Source organism: Perca flavescens, chromosome 17 (genome assembly GCF_004354835.1).
Source record: "Perca flavescens isolate YP-PL-M2 chromosome 17, PFLA_1.0, whole genome shotgun sequence".
NCBI lineage: Eukaryota > Metazoa > Chordata > Actinopteri > Perciformes > Percidae > Perca > Perca flavescens.
This window is the reverse complement of record NC_041347.1, coordinates 1,882,838-1,904,828: the sequence shown is the minus strand read 5'-3', so window position 1 is coordinate 1,904,828 and position 21,991 is coordinate 1,882,838. Positions and strand designations below refer to the sequence as shown.

The 21,991-nt window shown below is 42.3% G+C and overlaps 1 protein-coding gene across 5 annotated transcripts in view; it reads right to left on the bottom strand.

Annotated features, from left to right (window-relative positions):
* The window catches only part of kndc1 (kinase non-catalytic C-lobe domain containing 1), an 81,880-nt gene extending 80,323 nt beyond the window's left edge, over nucleotides 1–1,557 (bottom strand). For all 5 annotated transcript variants that reach the window (XR_003694749.1, XM_028603893.1, XM_028603894.1 and 2 more), the window contains exon 1: nucleotides 973–1,557. Coding sequence is in view for 4 of the 5 variants with exons in the window: in XM_028603893.1 (XP_028459694.1) it covers nucleotides 973–1,077 (105 nt within the window). In the remaining variant the exon portion in view is untranslated. The remainder of the gene's footprint in view (nucleotides 1–972) is intronic.
* Nucleotides 1,558–21,991: the final 20,434 nt, after the last annotated feature.

Below are 21,991 nucleotides of genomic sequence, written 5' to 3'. Positions count from 1 at the left end.
TGTTTTTGGTTTGTGACACCCTACAAAAAAAAGAGAGGTGAGGTCATGGCCCCTTGTAACATTTAAGATGTAGAAGTTGTTAGAAGTTCCACTAAAGAGACATTTCCCCTCTACACGTCTCAGGTGGTTTAATTTTAATTTCTCTTCAAGGCTAAAGTAGGCAATTATCCAAAAAAAAGCAAAGATTCAGTCCAAAGTCCAAAGAATGAATAACAACTTATATAGCTTGTTGACTCCAATAATCATCTTAGGGCTACCCAGATTTATCTTTGGGGGGGCCCGACTACTGTAACTGTAAGTATGTTTTTCTAAACACATTTTGCTGCATAATTCTGTTCTTTTACTTAAGTATAATGTCAAATGCAAGACTTATTTTCAAATGATTGGTACTTTTACTTCAGTAAAGAATTTGAATTATAGACCTTCTTCTGCCACTGGTTATGGGAAGAAGTTACAGTGACAAAGCTGGCTACTTCTATTGGTGACACATATAATATATGAAGAAGAACGCAGCATCAGTTGCAATTGCCATCTCGTGCAGACATTGGACATGAAATTACAACTTCTAAGACTTGATGCAGCTGAGGGGCACTGTTCTAATAAGGCAAGGCCTAGTTAAGTTAGTAGTTAAATAAATAGGCCTACCTGGTTTCTGAAGGGGGGGGGGATCCTCGGTGGTCTAATTATGAAAATGTAAGCAATGTGAATTCGATATGAAAGCTTTTAAGGACATGCAAGAACATTATAGCCGTTTTGCTTTCATATGCGTGGCTTAGATACATTGCAAGCAGCCAAATGCTGGTAAAATATGCAAGTGGCTGGTAGATTTCCTCCACTCACCAGCCAACAAAAATCAATGATAATCTATTGGGTGGCTGCTCAAATTTGAACATTCACTATATAGCCGTTTGGCTGGTGAACGAAAAAGTTAATTTTGAACCCTGAATCACAACATTTATAACATTGTCTCACCTCATCCTCCAGCAGTGGAGGCAGGTGCTCCAGGTCATAGTATCCGTCTCTTTCCTCAGCTTTCCCCAAGTATGTGACCGCTGCATCACTCCCAGAAGTCTCCATTGCAGCAACTTTGGCTCCCCTCAAGTAATAAAGCGACTGCCGGTCCAAACAACAATGTTTCCAGTCGAGACAGGTGGCATGCCTGAGCTCTCTGGGCTACACTGGGCACGAACGGGGGTTGACTACTTGCTGCAGTCCGTCCGGCAGTCAGTCGATGGTCACTGCGGGGACACAACAGTCCAGAAACAATGTCGACAATGCTACTGAATTCGACCGTCTACAGTCTACACAGCGAGCCGGGGCAGGAGGAGGAGGCGGGAGTGAGGTGGTGTGGGGTGGGGGCTGGCCCGTGTTTTTGAGGCTGCATTACTACTGCACCTCCACAGGAACATGCGAATACACCGAAGGCGATTGCTGCATTTTTCCGCTCCTCCCTCCCAGCGGAGCGGAGGAGCCGGTGTTGGCAGCGTGGAGAGTGCCGCTGCCTGCTGCCGCCTGCTGCCTGCATGCTACAGTTGGATTCACGCCTCCGCTCACAGCGCAGAGCCGTCTGAGTCACATATCAACACTATCTCAGTATCTTCTTATTCGCTGGTGGGCACAAATTATAACCGGGGGGGGGTCCTCCCCCATAACATTTTTAGCAATCCAACTTTCAATTTCCAGCATTGTGGTGAATTTTGATGCAACAATTTGTGCCTTTTCTGCATCAACATCTTGTTATATGCCAGACTTTAACCATAGCCCTCAGGATACATGGTGACCTAGGCTTAAAAAAACAATCACGTACCCCTTTCATTAATTCCTAATGTATGCTTCAAATGCATAACACTAGTGGATATTGTTCATTTTTATTTCAACCATGTTTCCATTACTTTTAGCTAATTATTTGAACTGTTTAGTCATTAGGCCTACTTTTAGCTAACTAATTCAGTTGCTTATGCAGTACTTTAAGCTAATTATTTCAACCATTTAGCTATTAGCCTACTTTTAGCTAGCAAATTATTTCAACTGTTTAGTCAGTAGGCCTACTTTTAGCTAACCATTTCAGTTGCTTATGCAGTACTTTAAGCTAATTATTTCAACCATTTAGCTATTAGCCTACTTTTAGCTAGCAAATTATTTCAACTGTTTAGTCAGTAGGCCTACTTTTAGCTAACCATTTTAGTTGCTTATGCAATACTTTAAGCTAATTGTTTCAACAATCTATCCATTATTTTTAGCTAACTACCTGTTTAAACTTATGTGCTCACTTGCTAACTAGATTCCAAGCCCTCTTACATAACTGAAGCATCTAGTGTCCAGGTGATACAGCTGATATATTATTCTAATCAAATCATAATTTCATTTTTTTTTTCTAATTATTTGAGCTACTCCACAATCATGTACGTATTCCTTGGCAACAGCATGAGTACGGGTTATGTACCCCTGGTTGGGAATCACTGAGCTAGTCGACAGCTGGAGAGCACACTACGTCAACCCTGACAGTACCTGGTAGCATCCTGCAGATTTAGTTCATTTTACTGGCATGGCATAAAGCACGTCAACTCTCTAGAGGAATGGGAGCTCCTCAGCCATGCAACCCTTCTTGCTTGTATATTACAAATGCAGACACACACTTTTGCACTCTTGTTCTGGATCAATGCTATTTGTACACACTTTGATCCATCTTAATTGCCCACTCCATTTGAGTATCATCTTGTGCTGCGTGCTAGTGATGATGGAAAGCCTGTCTGGGTGCCAGCTGAGCCCAGGGTGGCAGGGAATGAGATTGCTATAATGCCGGCAATGCCCTGCGGCTGCTGAGCAGCGATAGAGAGCTCTCTCTGGCCACACAGAGGGGAACCACTGTGACATGGACTGCTCAGTGTTCTGGCATGTTGAGATAATAAAGAGAAATACTTTCACTTCAGCAGCCAGGCAATTAATGTGATCATACATATTCTGGCATATCCCCTCAATGACTTTATAACTCGAGAACAAGGCAGTCTATTTGATCCTTGTTGGCATTGTACAGTAGCCAACTGAGAGATGAATTCAGAAGATATTGCATCTTCAAAAGGATTAGCTCCTCATGGAAATACTGCGCCTAGCTGCTGGGAACAGCTGAATCCTTTACAGTGAGGGAGCACTTAGCAGTGATGAGCTTGACATTGGAATCTGAAGTGATGTGGTTGTATTATGGCTGCTCAGTTTTGCCTATTGTCATATTTGAGACACAAAGTGCTGTTTTTCTTTATTTCAATTTTTTTTCAACTTTTGTTCAATCTGATTCAGCTAGATCTTTTTACTCTTAGTTTGAATATAACAACTCCACAGACACATTTAAAGTGTAAGTAAACACTGAATGGCATATGGCTTATTTCAACAGGTTGTCCAAACCATATATGACCATATTAATCGTTTATTACTACCCTCTAATATGATCCATAGGAGCGTTTCATAAATTAGCGCCCCTACAGTGGCAGGAAATACGACCCACAGGAACGTTTTCTGACCACATATATAAATGGTAGGGTCACAGTTTGGAATACTTCATTAGCGTTGTGAAAAAGCCGCAGTTTGGTTATGTTTAGGCACAAAAACTACTTAGTTATGTTAAGGCAACAAAACTGCTTACTTAAGTTTAGAAAAAGAGCGTGGTTTGGGTTAAAACTTGTTGTGTTACGTGTTGTTCGACCTTTCCACCAACCCACCTACCTCCTTAGTTTGGCGCTCTTATGCTTCGTCACCTTACTTCATGCTTTGCTCCCGTCATAATTTCCACAGCCACAAGAGGGCGCCACCACTATAAACGTAAATATGGGTCGTAATTGCTGCTTCAACAAACGACTTTGGCTTTTTGGGAGGAAAGTAGAGGATGGATACCCGACGGGTTCGGACAGATATTTAGAAATTATGTTTGAGTTTGGGTCGGGCTCGGTCACATTAGCGTGATAAGGCATTGAACATTTTCAATTTAAAACAGCTTATTATGTAGGTGCGCGCCTGTGTTAACGTGCGCTTGTTGCCCCGTTTGCGCTGATGCGCTCATCTGTTGACATTTCCGAATGCCTTCCTACAGTTGCTTAATAAAAGCGGGTTTTCCACACAAACAACAACAAACGTACATGTGTCATTAGTATGAGAAAAAGATTTGATTTTAACTAGGTCGGGCTCGGGTCGGGCTCGAACATAAATATCTTAATGCATGTCGGGCTCGGCCCGAAACGCACTCTAGAGGAGAGCCTCGTCTATTCACTGTTTCACTTTATTCCGCACCACCACCAGTGATGTCACAGCAGGTGTTCTGTACTTTACAGCAGATGGGAGCGGTTATATAATGAAATGGAATGTGGCCAGTAATGCACAAAATTGATATATTGAGATACTATGTCAAAAAACCAAGATACTAAGTCAAAATATTGAGATACTAAGTCAATATTTTAAGATATCAAGTCAATATATTGAGATACTAAGTCAATATTTTAAAGTTTCTCATTACTTTGAGATTCTTAGTTTATATTCTGAGATATTAAGTCAAAATATTGAGATACTAAGTCAATATTTTGAGATATTAAGTCAATATATTGAGATTCTAAGTCAATATTTTGATATTCTAAGTCTATATTTTAAAGTTTCTCATTACTTTGAGATTCTTAGTCAATATTCTGAGATACTAAGTCAATATATTGAGATACTGAGTCAATATTTTGAGATATTTAGTCAATAACTTGAGATACTACGTCAACATTTTCAGATATTGGCCCTCATTTACAAAACAAATGTACAACAGAAAACAAGCGTACAAACCAGCGTATGGTCATTTGCACGCAAAGCTCGGCATTTATCAATATGGACGTGAGCGGAGGCTACGATCAAATCTCACGTCAAGTTTTCGAGCAGCATATAATTAGTTTAACAGGAGAAGAAGAAGTCATCAGTTGATCGCTTATCGGCATTGGGCTCTTTTAGAAGACCTTTATGTGCCGGTACACGGGCCATGGTGGAGCGCTCCATCGGATTGATTAAAGGCAGATGTCTTGCATCAGCGGCGGGGACCCTATACACGCTAGAAAAAGTCTGCAACATTGTTTTAGCCTGTGGGTTTTTTTTTTTTTTTGTTGACGGAAGACAACATAAGGGTTAAAGGTTGCCCTGCTTACTAAACCAGCTAAAGTGTTAATTCCCCTTTAAATATTCATACAAAAACACAATGTAGGCCTACAATAGAAAATAACCAATTTGCAGACACAAAAGGACACAAAAAGAAAAGAGGCCTGTGACCCATAACTGGGATCCTGTGTGTATCCCAGGCTGGCTGACCTATACAGTCTGGACAGTATTGTTACGGAGCAGAACCATGACGAGACTGGAAGGTCAAGCGTGTGGACAGTTGTCAGCCCTTGGGGAATGGTGAATACTGGCAGATGTGAAAAAAACTGCGAGGTGTCAAAAGCTCCAAGAGTCGACAGTTCCAGTATGATCCTGTAAAAGTGCAGCTCAGGGTTGTGTCTCAGTGGGGAAGCTCCTGGAAGAATTTCTGACTTTGCAAAGCAGCCAGAAAGGCTTTGGGATGCTGAGGTATGCAGGCGTAAAAGCATTGTGTGTTTAACTGAGCAAGTGCAGGATGGGGAACCGGATGAAACCACATTCAGTAGCATGTTGTATTGATTTTATGCAAGGGATATGTTAATGTTGATTCCCACATAGTCTTTTACATCGCATTTCAGATTTATATCAGTAGAGGCAAAAGCATGAGGTTAAAGAGCTGGACTGTCATTGAAGCTCATCTGCTGAAATCCAAAGAACAGCTGTGGACATGAGTGATATATTTGTAGTATATTTGTAATGTTTGCTGGTTTACCCTGTTTTAAATGTCCGATTACCCAAGTTACAAAAATGATCTCACCTACCTCTGGTGGCATATCTAGCCATGTAGATAGTTCTGGATCGCATTCAACACAAAGGGCTTTCCCATTCACCTGTTTGCATTTTTTATTTTTATAAATCCCAGTGGAAACGTCACAATTTTGGAATTATTGAAGTTTTTATTTTTTTAAGTATGGGTCAGTTATGCAAGCAACTCAACGATCCACAATTACGTTTCTTTTTAGGCGGCCTCTCATGGCTGTTGTAATTATCGCGAGAGCAAAATAGGAAGTGAGGTGACAAAGTATAGGAGCACCAAATTGGGTCTATGGGGGACACCGGGGGTCATGTCCCATGTCAAACCAAAAGTCAACTGTCATTTTGAAATTAACCGAGTGTAATGGCGCTTTTCCATTACATGGTACCTGCTCGACTCGCCTTGACTCTACTTGCCTTTTTTGGTTTTCCATTATGAAAAAAAGTACCTGGTACCTGCTAACAGTGGACCACTGATTGGCCCGGTCGTTTGGCTAACGGCTCCAAATTTTCTCTATCTCAAGATGCCAGACTGATCTGCGAGTGGAAAACTGGAGCTCGCGAGATCAGGACGGTCTCACGAGGCTAGCCTCCAGCCCCTCCCCCTCGTGAAGTTGCGTGCCGACACCGTCAACATTGCACTAGCTCAGAGCGGCTATCGTTACGTTAACTGCTGGTGGTCTTGCCGTGGGATTGACTGTACTAATAAAACGTTGAAATACCGCGGCCACACTGCTGGTAAAGCTCCCCGAACCGTCATTTATCAGTTTGGTTGTTACCCCTCTCAATGGCAGCTCCTCCACTCATATCTTTATAACGGAGCTAACCGCTAACCGGAGCTAACCGCTAATCAGAGCTAGCTCGTTGCCAACCGAGCCTTCAGTTCTGTGTGCCTGTATCCATTAACTGCATGTATGGACTCGAGCCCGAGCAAAACCCTTCATTTTATTAAAATAGCTGTAAAAGATTTAAACTTCAACTCAGAATTGTTTGAATGACAGAGATCAGCTCAAGGTACGGTGTAGCGTTAGCGTGCTAAGTTGATGCTTTCTCTGCGGAGTGCAGACTGATTTGCTCTCGCGAGTCACCAAATCGAGACTAAATCGCAGCCTTTGCGATTAGGAAATCGCGTTTTAACATATCGCGATATTATCGCAAATGCAATTAATCGTTCAGCCCTAGTTCCAAGAGAGCTGAGGCGATACCAAAAGGTGACGTGAAAGCGACTGACGGGGGTGTCCTGAACAAACAATAGTTTTTTAAATAGTTTAGCCAGCGGTGTTTTTTTTTCCAGCTTCTTTTGAAACAAAATGTGTCTTCTGGCTGTGGCAACAACAACACACCTTCGACGCCTGTGTGTGTGTGTGTGTGTGTGTGTGTGTGTGTGTGTGTGTGTGTGTTAGGTTACAGCAGTTTACTGCGGCACCGCTATGACGACCAGCCACGCTGAGGCGGTACTAAAATCTGCAATGGAAAACGGACGCACAGTGCATCGAGTCGAGGTGAGTCGAGGTGAGCAGGTATCATGTAATGGAAAAAACGCCATTAGTCCGGAACTTAGTCCAGGTTAATTCTCCAGGCAGGTGCCAACTGTTTATTTCAATCCACCCAACTCCTAGTCTCGCATTGCCAGGCCTATCTCCACAGCGCTGTTATGTAAGGTCTGGACACACCACACATGCATTCTAGCATAGAAGAAAAGAAACGCTCTGAGTTGTTTGCATTTCTTTAAACCACTTTTGTACCCGTCATGTTGAATGTAAACAAAAAGCTGCTCGCTGTCGCTGCGTTATCGTCGTCGTGTAAAGCCCGCCTCAACGGTTGTGATTGGTGTAAAGCCCTAGCTGAGGCCGTACTAAAAAGCAGGTACCATGTAATGGAAAAACTTAGTCCAGGTTAATTCTCCAGGCAGGTGGCAACTGTTTATTTCAATCCACTCAGCGGTTGTGCCCTCGGTGGTTGTGATTGGTGCCTCGATTTTGGGGACATTGGAAATGGGCTTGAATGGGCTCTTGGCCAGACTGACTTGCAGAACAAATCTCAAATTTGCCGGAAGTTCGTCAGGGTTTACCCAGGCTACCAAAACGTCCCAGTTAGAGAGTAAATGCTGTAAACATATTCTTTGTAAAAATGTACGATCATTCCCCGAAAGAACCAAGCAGGCCTGCTTTAAGCACGTTATACTTCCTAGTTGTCCTGGTTGGTGTAGTGAGCAGTGTACTTTAGCACTTCCTAGTTCCTTTAGCCCTCCCAAATGTCCTACTCTCACCTTTACTCTCATCTCCTCTCCTTGTAAATACGGTGTGATCAGGGTTTAGACGCCTCCAAAGAGAGATGTATCCGACACAATCTGTTCTCCCAGGACCTTGTTAAAAGTATGGAAAAGGAGGAATGTGCGTGGCCCCTTAGGCCAGAGGGGGGACTGCATAAACCCTGTAAACAGCACACACACACAGAGTCACACATTAAAACACGTGCTAGAAGGCAATGGTGTTCGCCTTGTAACTCTTAGAATTCATTTCATTTAGCGTGAAGCTTTGAGTGGGTAGACCTACAATAATATCTGGGGGATTACATAATCAAACACTGGCATAAGAAAATAACAGGAAACAGTCTTGATTAGTGTAGTTACTACATGTGGTTAGAAGCTGTTCCCATGGACAGGACTAAGCCCAGTGGAGAAGATGCTTTACGTCTCTATGTCACCTGAGAAAGAGCTGATGGTACTTAATTTTTAGTTTGAAATTAAATTACAATGCATGTGACTTTAGTAGCACAGATTGAGCTACAGATTAATTACAGATGTGCTTAAAACGTTTCAGAAAATAGCATTTACAATAACAATAACATATTTTTTGCAATAGTAATTTATTTTCAATCAAAAAATTGCCATTTTCAAATCGTATTGATATCGTCCAACCAGGCCGTTCTCATAAACTGTTCGTACAAATAGCTACAAAAAGTAATGCACTGTACTTCGTATGTTTTCCCTGTATTTATTACTGTAAGCCCCACATGGTTTGCTGCTGTGTAAGACCATGAATGTACAGAGCTGAAGCGCAGGAGCGGAGTTCGTGTCCCAGACAAAGTTAAGGGTAAAACACAAGACTTTCACCCAGGAAACGGGTTTGTTCGTGTCCCGGGCATACTACTTAAAGTACTCATATTATGCTCATTTTCAGGTTCGTAATTGTATTTAGAGGTTGTACCAGAATAGGTTTACATGGTTTACTTTTCAGAAAATGCCATATTTTTGTTGTACTGCACATTGCTGCAGCTCCTCTTTTCACCCTGTGTGTTGAGCTCTCCGTTTTAGCTACAGAGTGAGACATCTCACTTCAGTTCCATCTTTGTTGGGAGTCGCACATGCGCAGTAAGTACTGCTAGCAGAGTATGAGGGCGTGCCACGCTAGCAGCTAGGCGAGCATTATAACGTGTGTTACAAAGTGACCACGTTTGTCTCTGAAGTAAAGGCTGGACTACAATAGAGCTGTTTGGAGCAGTTGGTGAAGAGTGTTTTCTGTTGGAGATGGTAAGTCCCTTTGGGGTGGACTTCGGGCTTTTTCACTTTGTAAACCTATAACATGCAAAAAAAAAGATATATAACCAAATACAGAAAACTGAAAAAGCCAAAAAGCATAATATGAGCACTTTAAGGGGGCTGGTGTTTTAACCCAAACCAAAAACTTCTTTCTAATCTTGACTAGTCCTTCTGTAATGCTTTAAAATTAACTGTCGTCGCCGCATTACAATAAACTTTTTGTGTATAAACTTAACTGTCACTGCAGCCTTTCACGACCGTAACCTCGGTGACCGGCACCCGTCTTACAGTCACCTTTTTTTTTCGGCTAAACTTAACTGTAACGACCACTAAACTAAACGGCCACGTGACCTATTGGTTGGCCGCAATTTTGTAAGATATCATATGAATTGTTATGCATACGTTTTCATAAGATATCATACAAACCCTTTCATGAGAATGTTGTTTGCTTTAAACACAGCTTAGTATATTTTATGTTCATTTAGCCAACGTAATGTACTGTGTTATAGTCCTCTGCGACTGTTCAATGACTGAAACTTATCAAACACTAATTATTCAGCACAGTAACAACAAATCAGTCACTGTCCTGTCATCACTGCAACATGGCTGTGTGCACTTGGTAGTCATGAATGTATTACTGAGTTCTTATCATACATCCATGGTCACAGTCCAATGCTGTCAAGCTCATTTCCTCTGAGCTACAGTAGCATTATACTCACTATACTCCAATTCTGCCTCTAAATGATATGATTGTTCAATAAATTGGCCCTAATCCTCATCATAAATTGCTTCACACTCATCTTTATTTTCAGAGTTAGGCTAGTGTCAACAGAACTCAAATATTACAAAAGTGCTTGTCAGCAGGGCCGTCGCATGTCTTGCTCATGCCCAGGGCAAGTTGATCTCCAAAGGCCCCCCCAGCAGATTAATTAAAGATTAGAGGGTCCTTTCTGGGCTCTCCCGTGACCTAGGGCCCGGGGCAACTGACCCAGTGTTTCACCCCTGTCGGATACAAAATGAGACCAAATAGAAAAATATAACATCACCTATTATTTCCTACGACCTAAAGACCATATAAATCTGTTAAAGAAACACATTAGAGAAACAGAGACACTGAGGCTAAGGGACATAAAGGGACAGGTGCATTCAGGTGTTCTAAAAACAATGGGACGTTAGTGATTGTAGTTTGGCCAGTAATTTGCATCAAATTGGCACGCCTTCTCGCAGTCATAAGTCAAATTCAAACACACAGAAATTATAGCCTACACATAATTTCAGATTCAGAGTGACTTACACCCTCCGAGGATATCATTATCTTTGATGTCCATTGTAAATAAACATCAATAAATCCGCTTAGAAATCATAGAAAAAAAGCTCATGACTCCAGAACTTGCCTGAGAATCAACATATTTTTAGGTGTTCTTAAGTATCAAATGAATTCAGTGACAGTTGCCTGTACACAGTTTGGTACTTTGGTTAATAGCTAATTTGGCATACCTTAAAGGTCCAATGTGTAGGAATTTCTCCCATCTAGCGTTGAGATCATATATTGCAATCAACTCTCCACGCAGTTCAAAGTACGTATTACAGCTACGGTAGCCTTCACTCTTTTTCTGATGATGCCGGTCTCTTGCTCTTTTGAATCTCCTTTTTCTTTTTCTGGGCGAAGAAGAAGACTCCTGTTCCTGAAATTTGGATTTTGAATATGTGTGGTCCTCCATGTTTCCTTCTTCAAACTTGCCGGGACCGGGAAGCTACGATACCCATTAGCAGCATTAGCAGCACCTGTGAGTTCATCATGTGACAGCGAAAACGCGAAAGGCGGAGCAGTATGTCCTGTATGTCCCTTACCGGCTAACGTATTTCAAGATGGAGCATGAATATGGAGCGTCTACCGCAGTTCATGCGAATGCAAATGTAAAATGTCAAGCCAAAAGGAATACTTGGAATTGATGGTGGTGGTAAATATTCATGAAAAAGGACAGGTTTGTGAACAGGCAACACAGATTTTGATAATGAACAACTAAAAATGTTACACACTGGACCTTTAATAGTGCCAATGTAAACAAATATAGGCTAAAAAAGTTGAAGCACACAGCTAACTCACTGACTCCATCCATGGCAACATTAAACTTCCTGTTGAGAAGAAGAGGGGCAGGGAGTGTCAAACTTAAAAAAAACCTTGGCCTAAAGTATGTGTTCAAGGATTGAATACTGTTTCTTATACCCTAGTATGTACATGTCTTTACTCTACTTTCTTCCTTGCTTTCTTTTTAATTTGATTTACTTTACTTTTCTATGGTTCATCATTAATCTCCTTTGTTGTTGCTTTTTCATGTTCTCTCCCTGCTTTGAGTTTGCAGTCTTGAGGATGTGATGAAGTTAGTTCCATGGCATTCAATATCACAATAATAATCATTATCATCATTAACAAAAATCTTACATAATCATCGCAAACGCATTACAGACTAAATTAATTAGTAGGCCTATATCAGCCCTAATTATTGCAATACATAGCAATACATGTAATTAAAAAATGTATCTACAGTAAAGTGGATTAATGAATACATTCGAATTCTGTCATGCAGCCGTATGCAAACAAGCATTGTATGCATGTGACTTGGTGTTGCCCAAATGTGTCTGCATGCTTTTCTGTGTGAGGGTAGAAGCACTCGGGCATAAAAGTCAGGGAGGGAAACAAATGCATATTCATCAGGCCTCACAGACAAAATAACCTACTGGCATAATCTTGTTAAAATAGCTGCAGTGAGACTTGATATGTTAGAATAGGAGAAACATTTATGAACTCAGCCCATGCACTGGGCATATAATAATGCTTGACAGGAAGAGAGAAAGGACGGAGTTAGAGTGTATCTCTGCATTCATTTGCATTTGGCTGGGGGTTTGAGATCAGCTGAGGCCCCCTCCATTTTTCACCTCCATCTGAACACTTAATTACTTCAGCTGGCTAATCTTTCACTTAATAAAAACCTATTAAATAGTCCTGTAGGGGTATAAGCAGGATGCGATTTAGAGGGCTCAGATCAACGCCCCAGTGTTTCTCGTGCACTTGGCCAAGACAATATTATTTGCCGAGCAGATCAGTCTTCCAATTACACTTACATTCATGTGAAAATATCAAATAGACTCATGTTTTGACTTCAATCATTTGCATGTTGTTGGTTTTTATTGCGACTGCAGTAGCACAGATCATCTCTTATGTGGTTTATGACGAGTTTCTCTTTCTGTCTCTATGCAGAAAATCCTTCTCCAACCACAAAAAGGAACCCAGCTCATGCATTAACCTGTCTGTTGACCTCAAACTTACACATACTGTAAAATGAAGGCTATTCACTGACACCCACCTGTGTCCTTCAACAGCTCGAGTTACCAACTTCAACCGCTAGATGGCAATCCTGTATAGAGAGCAGAAAAGAGTCTGAAACCAAAGACAGGAATGGCAGTCATATGTTTCAATGGGTTTGCTTTGCTGACATTTAAAACCACTACCAGCTATGTCACAACACGGTCTGTTTTTATATCTTGGGTGAATGGTAGCTCTTCCCTACTCGCAGCATTTATTTAACTAAGGACTTGATTTCCATCACACTGCAAGGAAAACCCTGAGGAGCTCTCTGAATGCTTCGTGGCTCACATTTCACCCAATATGTTTACACATTTGACCACATGCTTATAGCCTTTAAGAGTCTGACTGGGCATTTGCAATCTGAGATTCCCAGAGCACATGAAAACAAATAAAAGTGATGACAGATTGACTCTGTACCATGGATCCTTAATGAGGGAATATATAGTCTACATTGAAAGATTGTATTGTCTTAGCCAGGATATTAGAAATGCAGAGGACCACTCACAGAAAATCACTGACAGACAACTGTAAAGTTGTGTAATTTGGCATTTTATTCCTTTATTAGACAGTAACAGCAGTAGAGAGAACGAGAGAAGAGAGAGATGGGGAATGGCGTGCAACGAAGGCCCCCGCTGGACGTTGCAGTTCATGGGTGGTGCCTTAACCCTTTCAGTGAACTGTTGAATGATACTGTTTGTAAATTATTTTTTTCCCAAAAATGAGGGTCTTAATGATTTTTCCATATGGAGGCCTGAAACAGGCAGCAGTAAGGTTTTATACAGGCAGGAATAGACCTCAACAATCCCGCCCACAGCTGACTCCGGAAGTAAAAATCCCATTGATTTTCTCCATAAGGATTTAGAATAACCGTTTCAACTTACATGAGCTGTTTAGGTTTAATTACTAATGTTAACTAGCATTTTAGTTAGCATTAATTAGCCTGTGCCCATGTTATCTCCTTCCATATACCTACGCTCTCCGTCTCTGTAAGATTGGGAATGATTGAGATTTCTCTCGGCACAGCTACCAGAAGACTTACAACTTTCAGACACGTTGCTCACGTCACATTTACGTTGTCTCTGTCAGTTGGAGGCTGCGCATTAAAGCAAGAGATCACCGGAAAAGTGCTTCTAATAGCCTTCACTGGTCTCCGTCCAGAGCAACGGGGTCTATTGGTCCATCTATGTAACTGTCTATGGTTCATTCGAACTACAGATCCGAGGCGACCCGATCTGGCAAACTTCCACAATGTAATGTAATGGACAATTCCGCTTCCAACCTGGAGGGGGACCGAAGCGGGAAAAGTTACATACTGTTGCTTTAAGCAACTTATTGGAGGTTAAAGGAAAATAATACAGCTTTTAACAATATATTTGAATTAGGCTATTTAACCAACACTATTATTTATTCATGTATTCCGTTCATTTTTGACTTGTTTAATAACCTTTGACTGGTGGAGGTGAACACCGGTTATTGGCAGCTGTGTAGGATTCAACACGCCCATAATAAACAGCTCCTGTAGCGTAATCTCCCGGCCTCACCCCTCCCTCTCCATCCTCTCAACTCTCCTCCCTGCTCCCTGGTCCTTTGCCCACCATGTCGTCCCCAGCTGTGCTGTTCTCTCTCTGCTGGAGGAGGGAGGAAGAGGGGGAGAGGAGGGGGAGGGGAGCAGGCTGGCTGAAGCCGTGCCTGCTTGGCTGTCATGTTTGCGCCTTGATGTTCCAGACTGCAGTAGCAGCCTCTTTTAGTCCACCATAATCCACTGGATTGTTGCATTAAAACCATCACATGATTCTTTGCTTCCTGTCTGTTGTACCGTGTTGCGTCACCATTTGAGGAAGCTATAAATAACGAAGAGGGGCTGCGGGGGGAGGGTGTGGAGACACAGGACCGTCACCCCGGAACCCAACACACAGCTTTCTAGTTAGAGCGAGTCACACTTACCTGACTTAGTCTTTGGCATGCATCACAATACTCACAAAGGATTCAATGCATTAAGAAATTCAGCAGCGCAGCAGGGGCCAATGGCTGTGACAAGAAAACAAGTTCAAGGAAATATTCGGATGTGTCACTCACCGAGACGTCAGAGTCTTTTTGCCAGAATGAGAAGCTACCTCGGATTGTCACATTATAGAATGGAAATCAGGTGCGGCTGTGTTGACAGTAAGCCACTGTGAAATAGCAGAATGGGGCTGAGCTTGGTAAAATAGGCTGGGCTTTTTTTGTTCATTACTTTCATGTGCTTTGACAGGCGATGATAGTCTTCAGAGCTCTTCTTGAGGGAAGCTGAGAGATAGCAATTGGCTGGAAGGCAACCTCAGCAGAGGGAGACTTACACTGATGCGAAACATAGCTATAACAAACAAAAGAAACCAATAGAGCTGTTTTTGTTTTCCCATGTCAGGAGCCCCTGTGCACTGCCCGCCAGGCAAACAACTACAGTACAAGTCAGGGTAAGGAAGGAAAAGCCGGCTGTATCTTCCAGAGGAATAGGTTTGATGACAGAGCAACGTGCTTCGTAGGCGTACGCTACACTATCAATCACTGCGTCACTCAGTGTTGTAGTTGAGTCACCAACTGTCGAGTCCGAGTCAAGTTTCAAGTGCCCAGTGTTTGAATCCGAGTCACCAAAGAAGAGTCTGAGTCGAGTCCAAATCGAGTCCCCATTACCTGAGTTTGAGTCAGAGTGCAATCACAAGTCCAGACAATAGCAACTTGAATCGGACTCGAGTCAGAGTCCAGGAATCAAGTCCGAATTCAGGACTTAAAGTTGGATGAGATTTCGGACTACTTTTATGTGTAATAGGCAGCGATGGCCACCAATGCCTATTACACATAAAAGTAGTCAGAAACTTGATCCAACTTCCGAGTCATATTTCATGAATGCTCTAGTACGATTTCATAAATCCTTGAGTCCGAGTCAAAATCATTAGTGAGCGAGTCCAAGTTGAGTCACAAGTCCAGAGAAGAGTGACTCGAGTCTATGTCTAGGACTCGAGTACCCCATCTCCGATTCACCATGACGGCATCATCACTAACGCAAGTGGTGGAAGTGTTCAGATCTTTTAAGTAAAGCTTCACTAATCGATAGTTCTTATATCAGCAATGGGTAATGTTGAATGGGGCAGTCTTATTGGTTCTCCCCACAGCGGGCACATTTTCAGTAAGTGAGAGACAGTGGAGTATTTAACAAGTTAAACAACCCAATATTTTTTCCAAGAGTTGGTGGAGACCAAAACAGAGAGAGTGAATATTGGAATTACTTTCATCAGGTGGCCAGAAACATGACTCCAAATGAGTGCTAATGTTGCTACATGTTAGATGGATGTGCAAATGGACAATTGTTGGCAAACACGTACGCCACAACTGGTGTTAGTAATTACATTAGGTCCCATTTTATGCTCATTTTTAGGTTCATACTTACATAGACCATGTTTGCATGCTTTATTGTTCAAAAAACATAATTTTTTTTCATTCCGTCTGTCTGAATATATCTATATTCACCCTCTGTCTGAAATGCTCTGTTTTAGCACCTGTCTCTTTAAGCCCCCCCTTCCTGAAAAAGCCCAGTCTGCTCTGATTGGTCAGCGTTTCAGGGTCTTCCGCATCTGCACCCTCAGTCTCTGCACTGTCATTGCAGTTGGGGGACAACTGTAACAGCACTGTAGCTGCACATAGAGTATAGTTATGACATCACAAATGCGTGCTGAATATGGTCTGTGTGCATTTCTTTGTGGATTGACCGTTTTGATACTTTCACAGTATTTATATAGCACCTCAACCTGCTTTGTAATTAAAAAAGATGTAGCAATCTCACTTTTTACAAAATGGGACCTTTACTGATGGCTCTTTCAGGTATCCGAGTAAGCCATGACAGGGACACCGTGAAACTGAAACAGCTAAATGGAATTCAGCCAGTCATTGGATTGTTTACACCTGTGTTTGTCCTACTGCGAAAAGTCAAAATGTCTGCGGTGAAAAAGGCCTGTGTAAAAATTCTTTATTAGAGCTTAAAGTTCATTCAAAAGTATAGTAAAATTAGAATTAGGTGTCAAAGTAAAAGTATTATATGCAAAAAGTGTGATATAATTATATCAACTATATTATTGGGTTATTATAACTGATGATTAATTAACTTATGCATCCAAGTATAAGCAGCACTTTTTTTTAATTTTATAAATGTATTGTTTGGTAGTTCATACTATCATGATTCATAACGTCTGTTAGACACTGATTTAGCATTTACAATCCATCCTAATATACAAAAAAAGTGCAATATTACCGCTAAAATGCAGTGAGTTGGAAGTATAACGTAGGGGTATCTGAAAATTGTCCATGGACTTACTATTGTAACTTTGCAAAGTTTAAAGACTTAAAAAGTATCAAAATCCTACATTTTCCATAATGCAACAGTGTTTTTCTTTAGACCCTCCCTGTCATGTAAATGTCCATATTTTTTAAACTCCATGCCCCCAGTTTGTAGAACAGCTTTACATTAAAAAAAGCGTCCAAGTTCAAGTCGAGATAACCACGATGACATGATGACATCATTAGGGTCATTTTCTCAGACTTGTCTTCCAGAGCCACAGAAAACATAACAGGCAAAGTAATACTCCTAAAGATGAGTAAATTAATATTCATGTGTAAAATCAGTTTCTTCTGTACAGTACGTGAGTATGTACTAAGTTACTTTCCACCCCTGCAGTAGCCTTAGACACACACTCAGTCATACACACACATCCCAACACACACACACACACACACGGAGAGATTTCATGGACACACACAGCCCCCATTAAAAATGTAGCTTCCAAGAACCAGAGTGATGATATCTAATAAGAAGTTTTGCCCACCTCTTTCTGTCTTCTCTTCCTCTTTGATCTCTCCACCTCACCCTTTCTGTTTCTTTCTTCCCTTAAGCCTCAAACTATCCATCCAAATCCCCCCCTCTCTGTCTCTCTCTCCATTTACTCTGCAGCTCTGCCTCACTCTCGCGCCCCTGTCAGTCTCCGGCATGTTATTTAAGTCAAGGACGGCATTAGCATGTCGATCACTAGCCTTCTATCCCAAGTCTTGTCTTGCCAAGGCTGGAGCAGGCGTTGCTATTAGGGTGGAGAGAGAATGGCTAAACATGTAAGATGTTAAAAGAGAGCGAGAGAGGAAGCCAAAGGCACATACAGGCAGGGTAACATGGCCTATAAGAAATTAAAGCCGATCTGTGATTACATAAGACAGAGCATACATGTACCTACTCGTGTCAAAAGAATAATCCGTCTGCGTGCCACACGTTGTCAGGTTGATCTACACACTTAAAGCAACCCCTCTCATCTCTGTCAATGAAAGACAAAAGCAAGTGTCAAGAGACCTACAAAGAGACTCGAAAATTATGCCCCCGATTATACGTGCAGCTCCTACATCATTATATGAAACGCTCGTTGAAATCAGATCAGACTGTATGTTGTTATTCCAGATCTGATTACTCATGCATGCCCACAAGAAAAAATACATTCAACTTATGTATTTTCCAACGCAATTTAATGAACGGGTTCATATGATACCGTACGAAAACGTATGCACACCAATTCGTATGATATCCTATGATATTAGGCGAGTCACGTGGCAACTGGCCACAGTTAAATTTAGCAGACAAAAGCTTACTGGGAGGCAGGTACGGTGCCGGTCGTTTTAGAGGCCGTTGCTGTTGAGTTTGCCCGACAAAAGGTGGCTTTGAGTCGGGTCCAGAGCACCGCCAGGGGACGGCCCTTTCAGTGGCTGTTGTAGCTGAGTGTAGCGGACAAAAGGTAGCCGTCATGTTGCGACGACAGTTAAATTTAGGCCCCAAAATGACTAGTTAAAGTGATGGTTCGGAGTAATTTCACCCTAAGGTCCTTTGCACCATGACCTCAAGCAAAACAACTCCCCAGAAGCTTTTTTCAGCTGGGTCTAACATTGGACGAGTTAGCGTGATCAGAATAGCTTAGTGCAGGCGCTAATGGACCCACGTTTGTATCTCGTAAATGACCCCGCTAATAATGCCCGAAAGGATACCAAACTTCTACACTAGTACAAAGAGGTTATGTACTCATAAAACGATGGATTGGAAAGTTTGTAAGTACACCAGAAGTTTATTTAAATAACACTTGTCTGTTGGCTTCCGCTCTCTACTGCTACCGTCAGTAAGACGAGTGCTTAGGGACATCTACAAATTCCGAAAAGAGATACAAAACAAATATTTATTAATTTAATGATTAAATAAGGTAATGTCTCCAAACGTACCTCAATTATAACTTGTCTCCTGCTAGTTGTACTACAGCACTTTAAAAAAATAAGTTAAATTAATCAATATTTTTGTTGTATCTCTTTTCGGTGTTTTTTTGTAGACAACCCTAAGCACTCGTTTTATTGCCGGTAGCAGCAGCAGCAGAGAGCAGAAGCCAACAGGCAAGTATTATTTACATAAACTTCTGGTGTACTTACAAACTTTCCAATCCATCATTTTATGAGCACATAACCTATTTGTACTAGTGTAGAAGTTTGGTATCATTTCGGGCATTATTAGTGGGGTAATTTACGAGATACACAGTTGGATCCATTAGCGCCTGCACTAAGCTTTTCAGCTGATAACTTTAACTCGTCCAATGTTAGACCCAGCTGAAAAAAGCTTCTCGGGGGTTGTTTGGCTCGAGGTCGTGGCGCAAAGGACCCTAGGGTGAAATTACTCCGAACCATCACTTTAAGATTAGAAGAAAAAAAAAGATTGCGGTTTGGTAAAACATCGGTCCCGACAAAGTAGTACTCATATCCTATATCCCTAATCCCAGGTCGATTTATAACAAATAGTGGCAATACTAGTCTTTCCTAACCACGGAATGTTGTTGTTGACAGCTAAATTGAGCTAAATTAGCTTAGTCATAAGTACAGGCGTTACCCAATAAATCTCGGTCTTGTGCCGATGCTCTGACAAGCAAAAGCCCCGCTGTCTACTGTATGTCCTGAGAACTGTTTAGAAAACAGGTTTGTATTTTAGAGAACTCACAAACAGCCAGAATCAGTCTCTTGTTCATTGATTTGCAGGTCAACACATTTCAATTCCTGCAGCGGGTGGGCGCGTGCGTGTGACGAGCATGAACGCGACAGTTTCACGGGATTGCGCCCGCTAGTCGTGTTGCCCGTCACCGTGCAGATCCACCTGGCCGCGCGACATTTCTATCGCGCCGCGCTCCACTTCATTCCTATGGGTGACGTTAAGCAACTTTTAACGCCCCCGCAAAGCATCCCGGGAAGGCAGACAAAAATCTGCCCGATGCCCATCTTTACGCAAACTAATCCGTTGAACACGACGCGACTATCCAATAGAAGTAGAGCACAGGGGAGACTGGGGGAAGTCTCTTTGTTGTAGACGTCCTACTACAAAAATCAGGAAACTTTAGAGACGCCACGCTTCACGGATAATTTCCACCAATCCCCTCGACTCCTCTACTCCTCTACTTCTCTGGATGGAAACAAACTGTTGTTGGTTTTGTGGTTCTATTCTACGTGAATTCGCGAGATCTCGTGGGTCCTCGTGACAACAGCTCAGTCAGTCATGGCCGCAGCCTTCATGAAACAAATCCGGACTGGGTGGGTATTGAAGGAAAGCGGAGCACGGAGCCGATCCGCAGCCGTTCTGCAGTTGGTGGAATTTCGGTGTTAGTCGTGTCGCAAAAGCAGATCCGCGGCGTCAGATTTCCCGCGCACCCCTACCTGCCCGCTCGCCTCGAACTGAAAATAAATTACGAGGCGTGACAATTGCTCCCCGTGTGAAAAGGCCTTTATACTGCAGCAGTTACTGTGGTGCATAGAGCAATAGATACATGGAATACATGCGGTGCACAGTGAACAACTTTTTGTAGGTATATGTACAAACGGTTCATGAGAACAGCCTGCGATTTCGTATCACTCCCCGATATCCCCCCCTTCTCCTCCCCCAACTCTCTCTCTCTCTCTCTCTGCTCATACTCTTTATTTACAAACCTATTTATTACTACAGGAAATTAAAACACAGTTAATTGTATCATAAACACACATCTGTGCTGCAAAAGCCAGATTCATATTTAATGAAACAGATGCCATCCTGGGCTAATTTCTCCCTTCACCAACCACCGCGCTCCAACCTACTGCAAGTGGCCTGCAGTCTTTCAACCACACGGTGAAGCATCCTTTTGCTTTACTGACTCTCTGTGGTAAGGATGAAAGCGACAGCATTTTCTGGAAAAAAAAACTAAAACGCACTCATCGGTGTACAAAAGACGCCCCTCGGTAATTAAAGCCATCATAGCCTCGAACTCATTATCTATATAATCACCGCTGCAGCTCTTTTGGCACTGCAGCACACAAACTAAGATACTGTCTTCAGACGTCCATGACTCACCTTTAACGGACAGCCTGCAATACTCATGTTCAGTCTGGGTCTTCACAGCAGACAGAGGAGAGATGGGGTCTGACATTTCACATGGCTTTCAGTCAGACAAGTAATCTGATTGGAGGAAGGGGGGGTGGGGTGGGGTGGGGGGGGCGAGAGCCGTGTGGCCTTGAAAAAAAATAAATAAAAAAATAAGAATCCAGCTGCATATTATATGTACTCAGGCGTTTCATGGCCTGTCAAACCTGGATGTGATTTGTGATGCGCGGAAGACACACTGTCTCATTTCCTGGGTGATATGTGCACATGTATGTGTACGAGGTCTGGGCATTCTCCCCACACACACACGCACACACACACACACACACACACACAGCGGCAGTCAAGCCTGCTATCATTTGAATGCCTCCCCTGTGGTGGCTCCTTAAGGCATCTCAATCTCCAGCACGCTGTCAGAAGAAATAAACACATTTACGGTGAGAATTGAGACAAAAAAAAAAAAAAAAAAAAAGAAACCGGCTTTTTCTTTCACTCACATTCATCGTCACATAAGTTAAATGCACTCTCTGCTCACGTGTACAAGGTCTGGGCATGCTCAACACACACACACACACACACACACACACACACACACACACACACACACACACACACACACACACACACACACACACACACCAAAGATGCTCTCATCCGTTGCATGGTGAAAAAATACATTTATTGGAATCTGTGTCAATGTAGAAAAAAGTGAAAACTGGCTTTTAGGTTTTTGTCACAG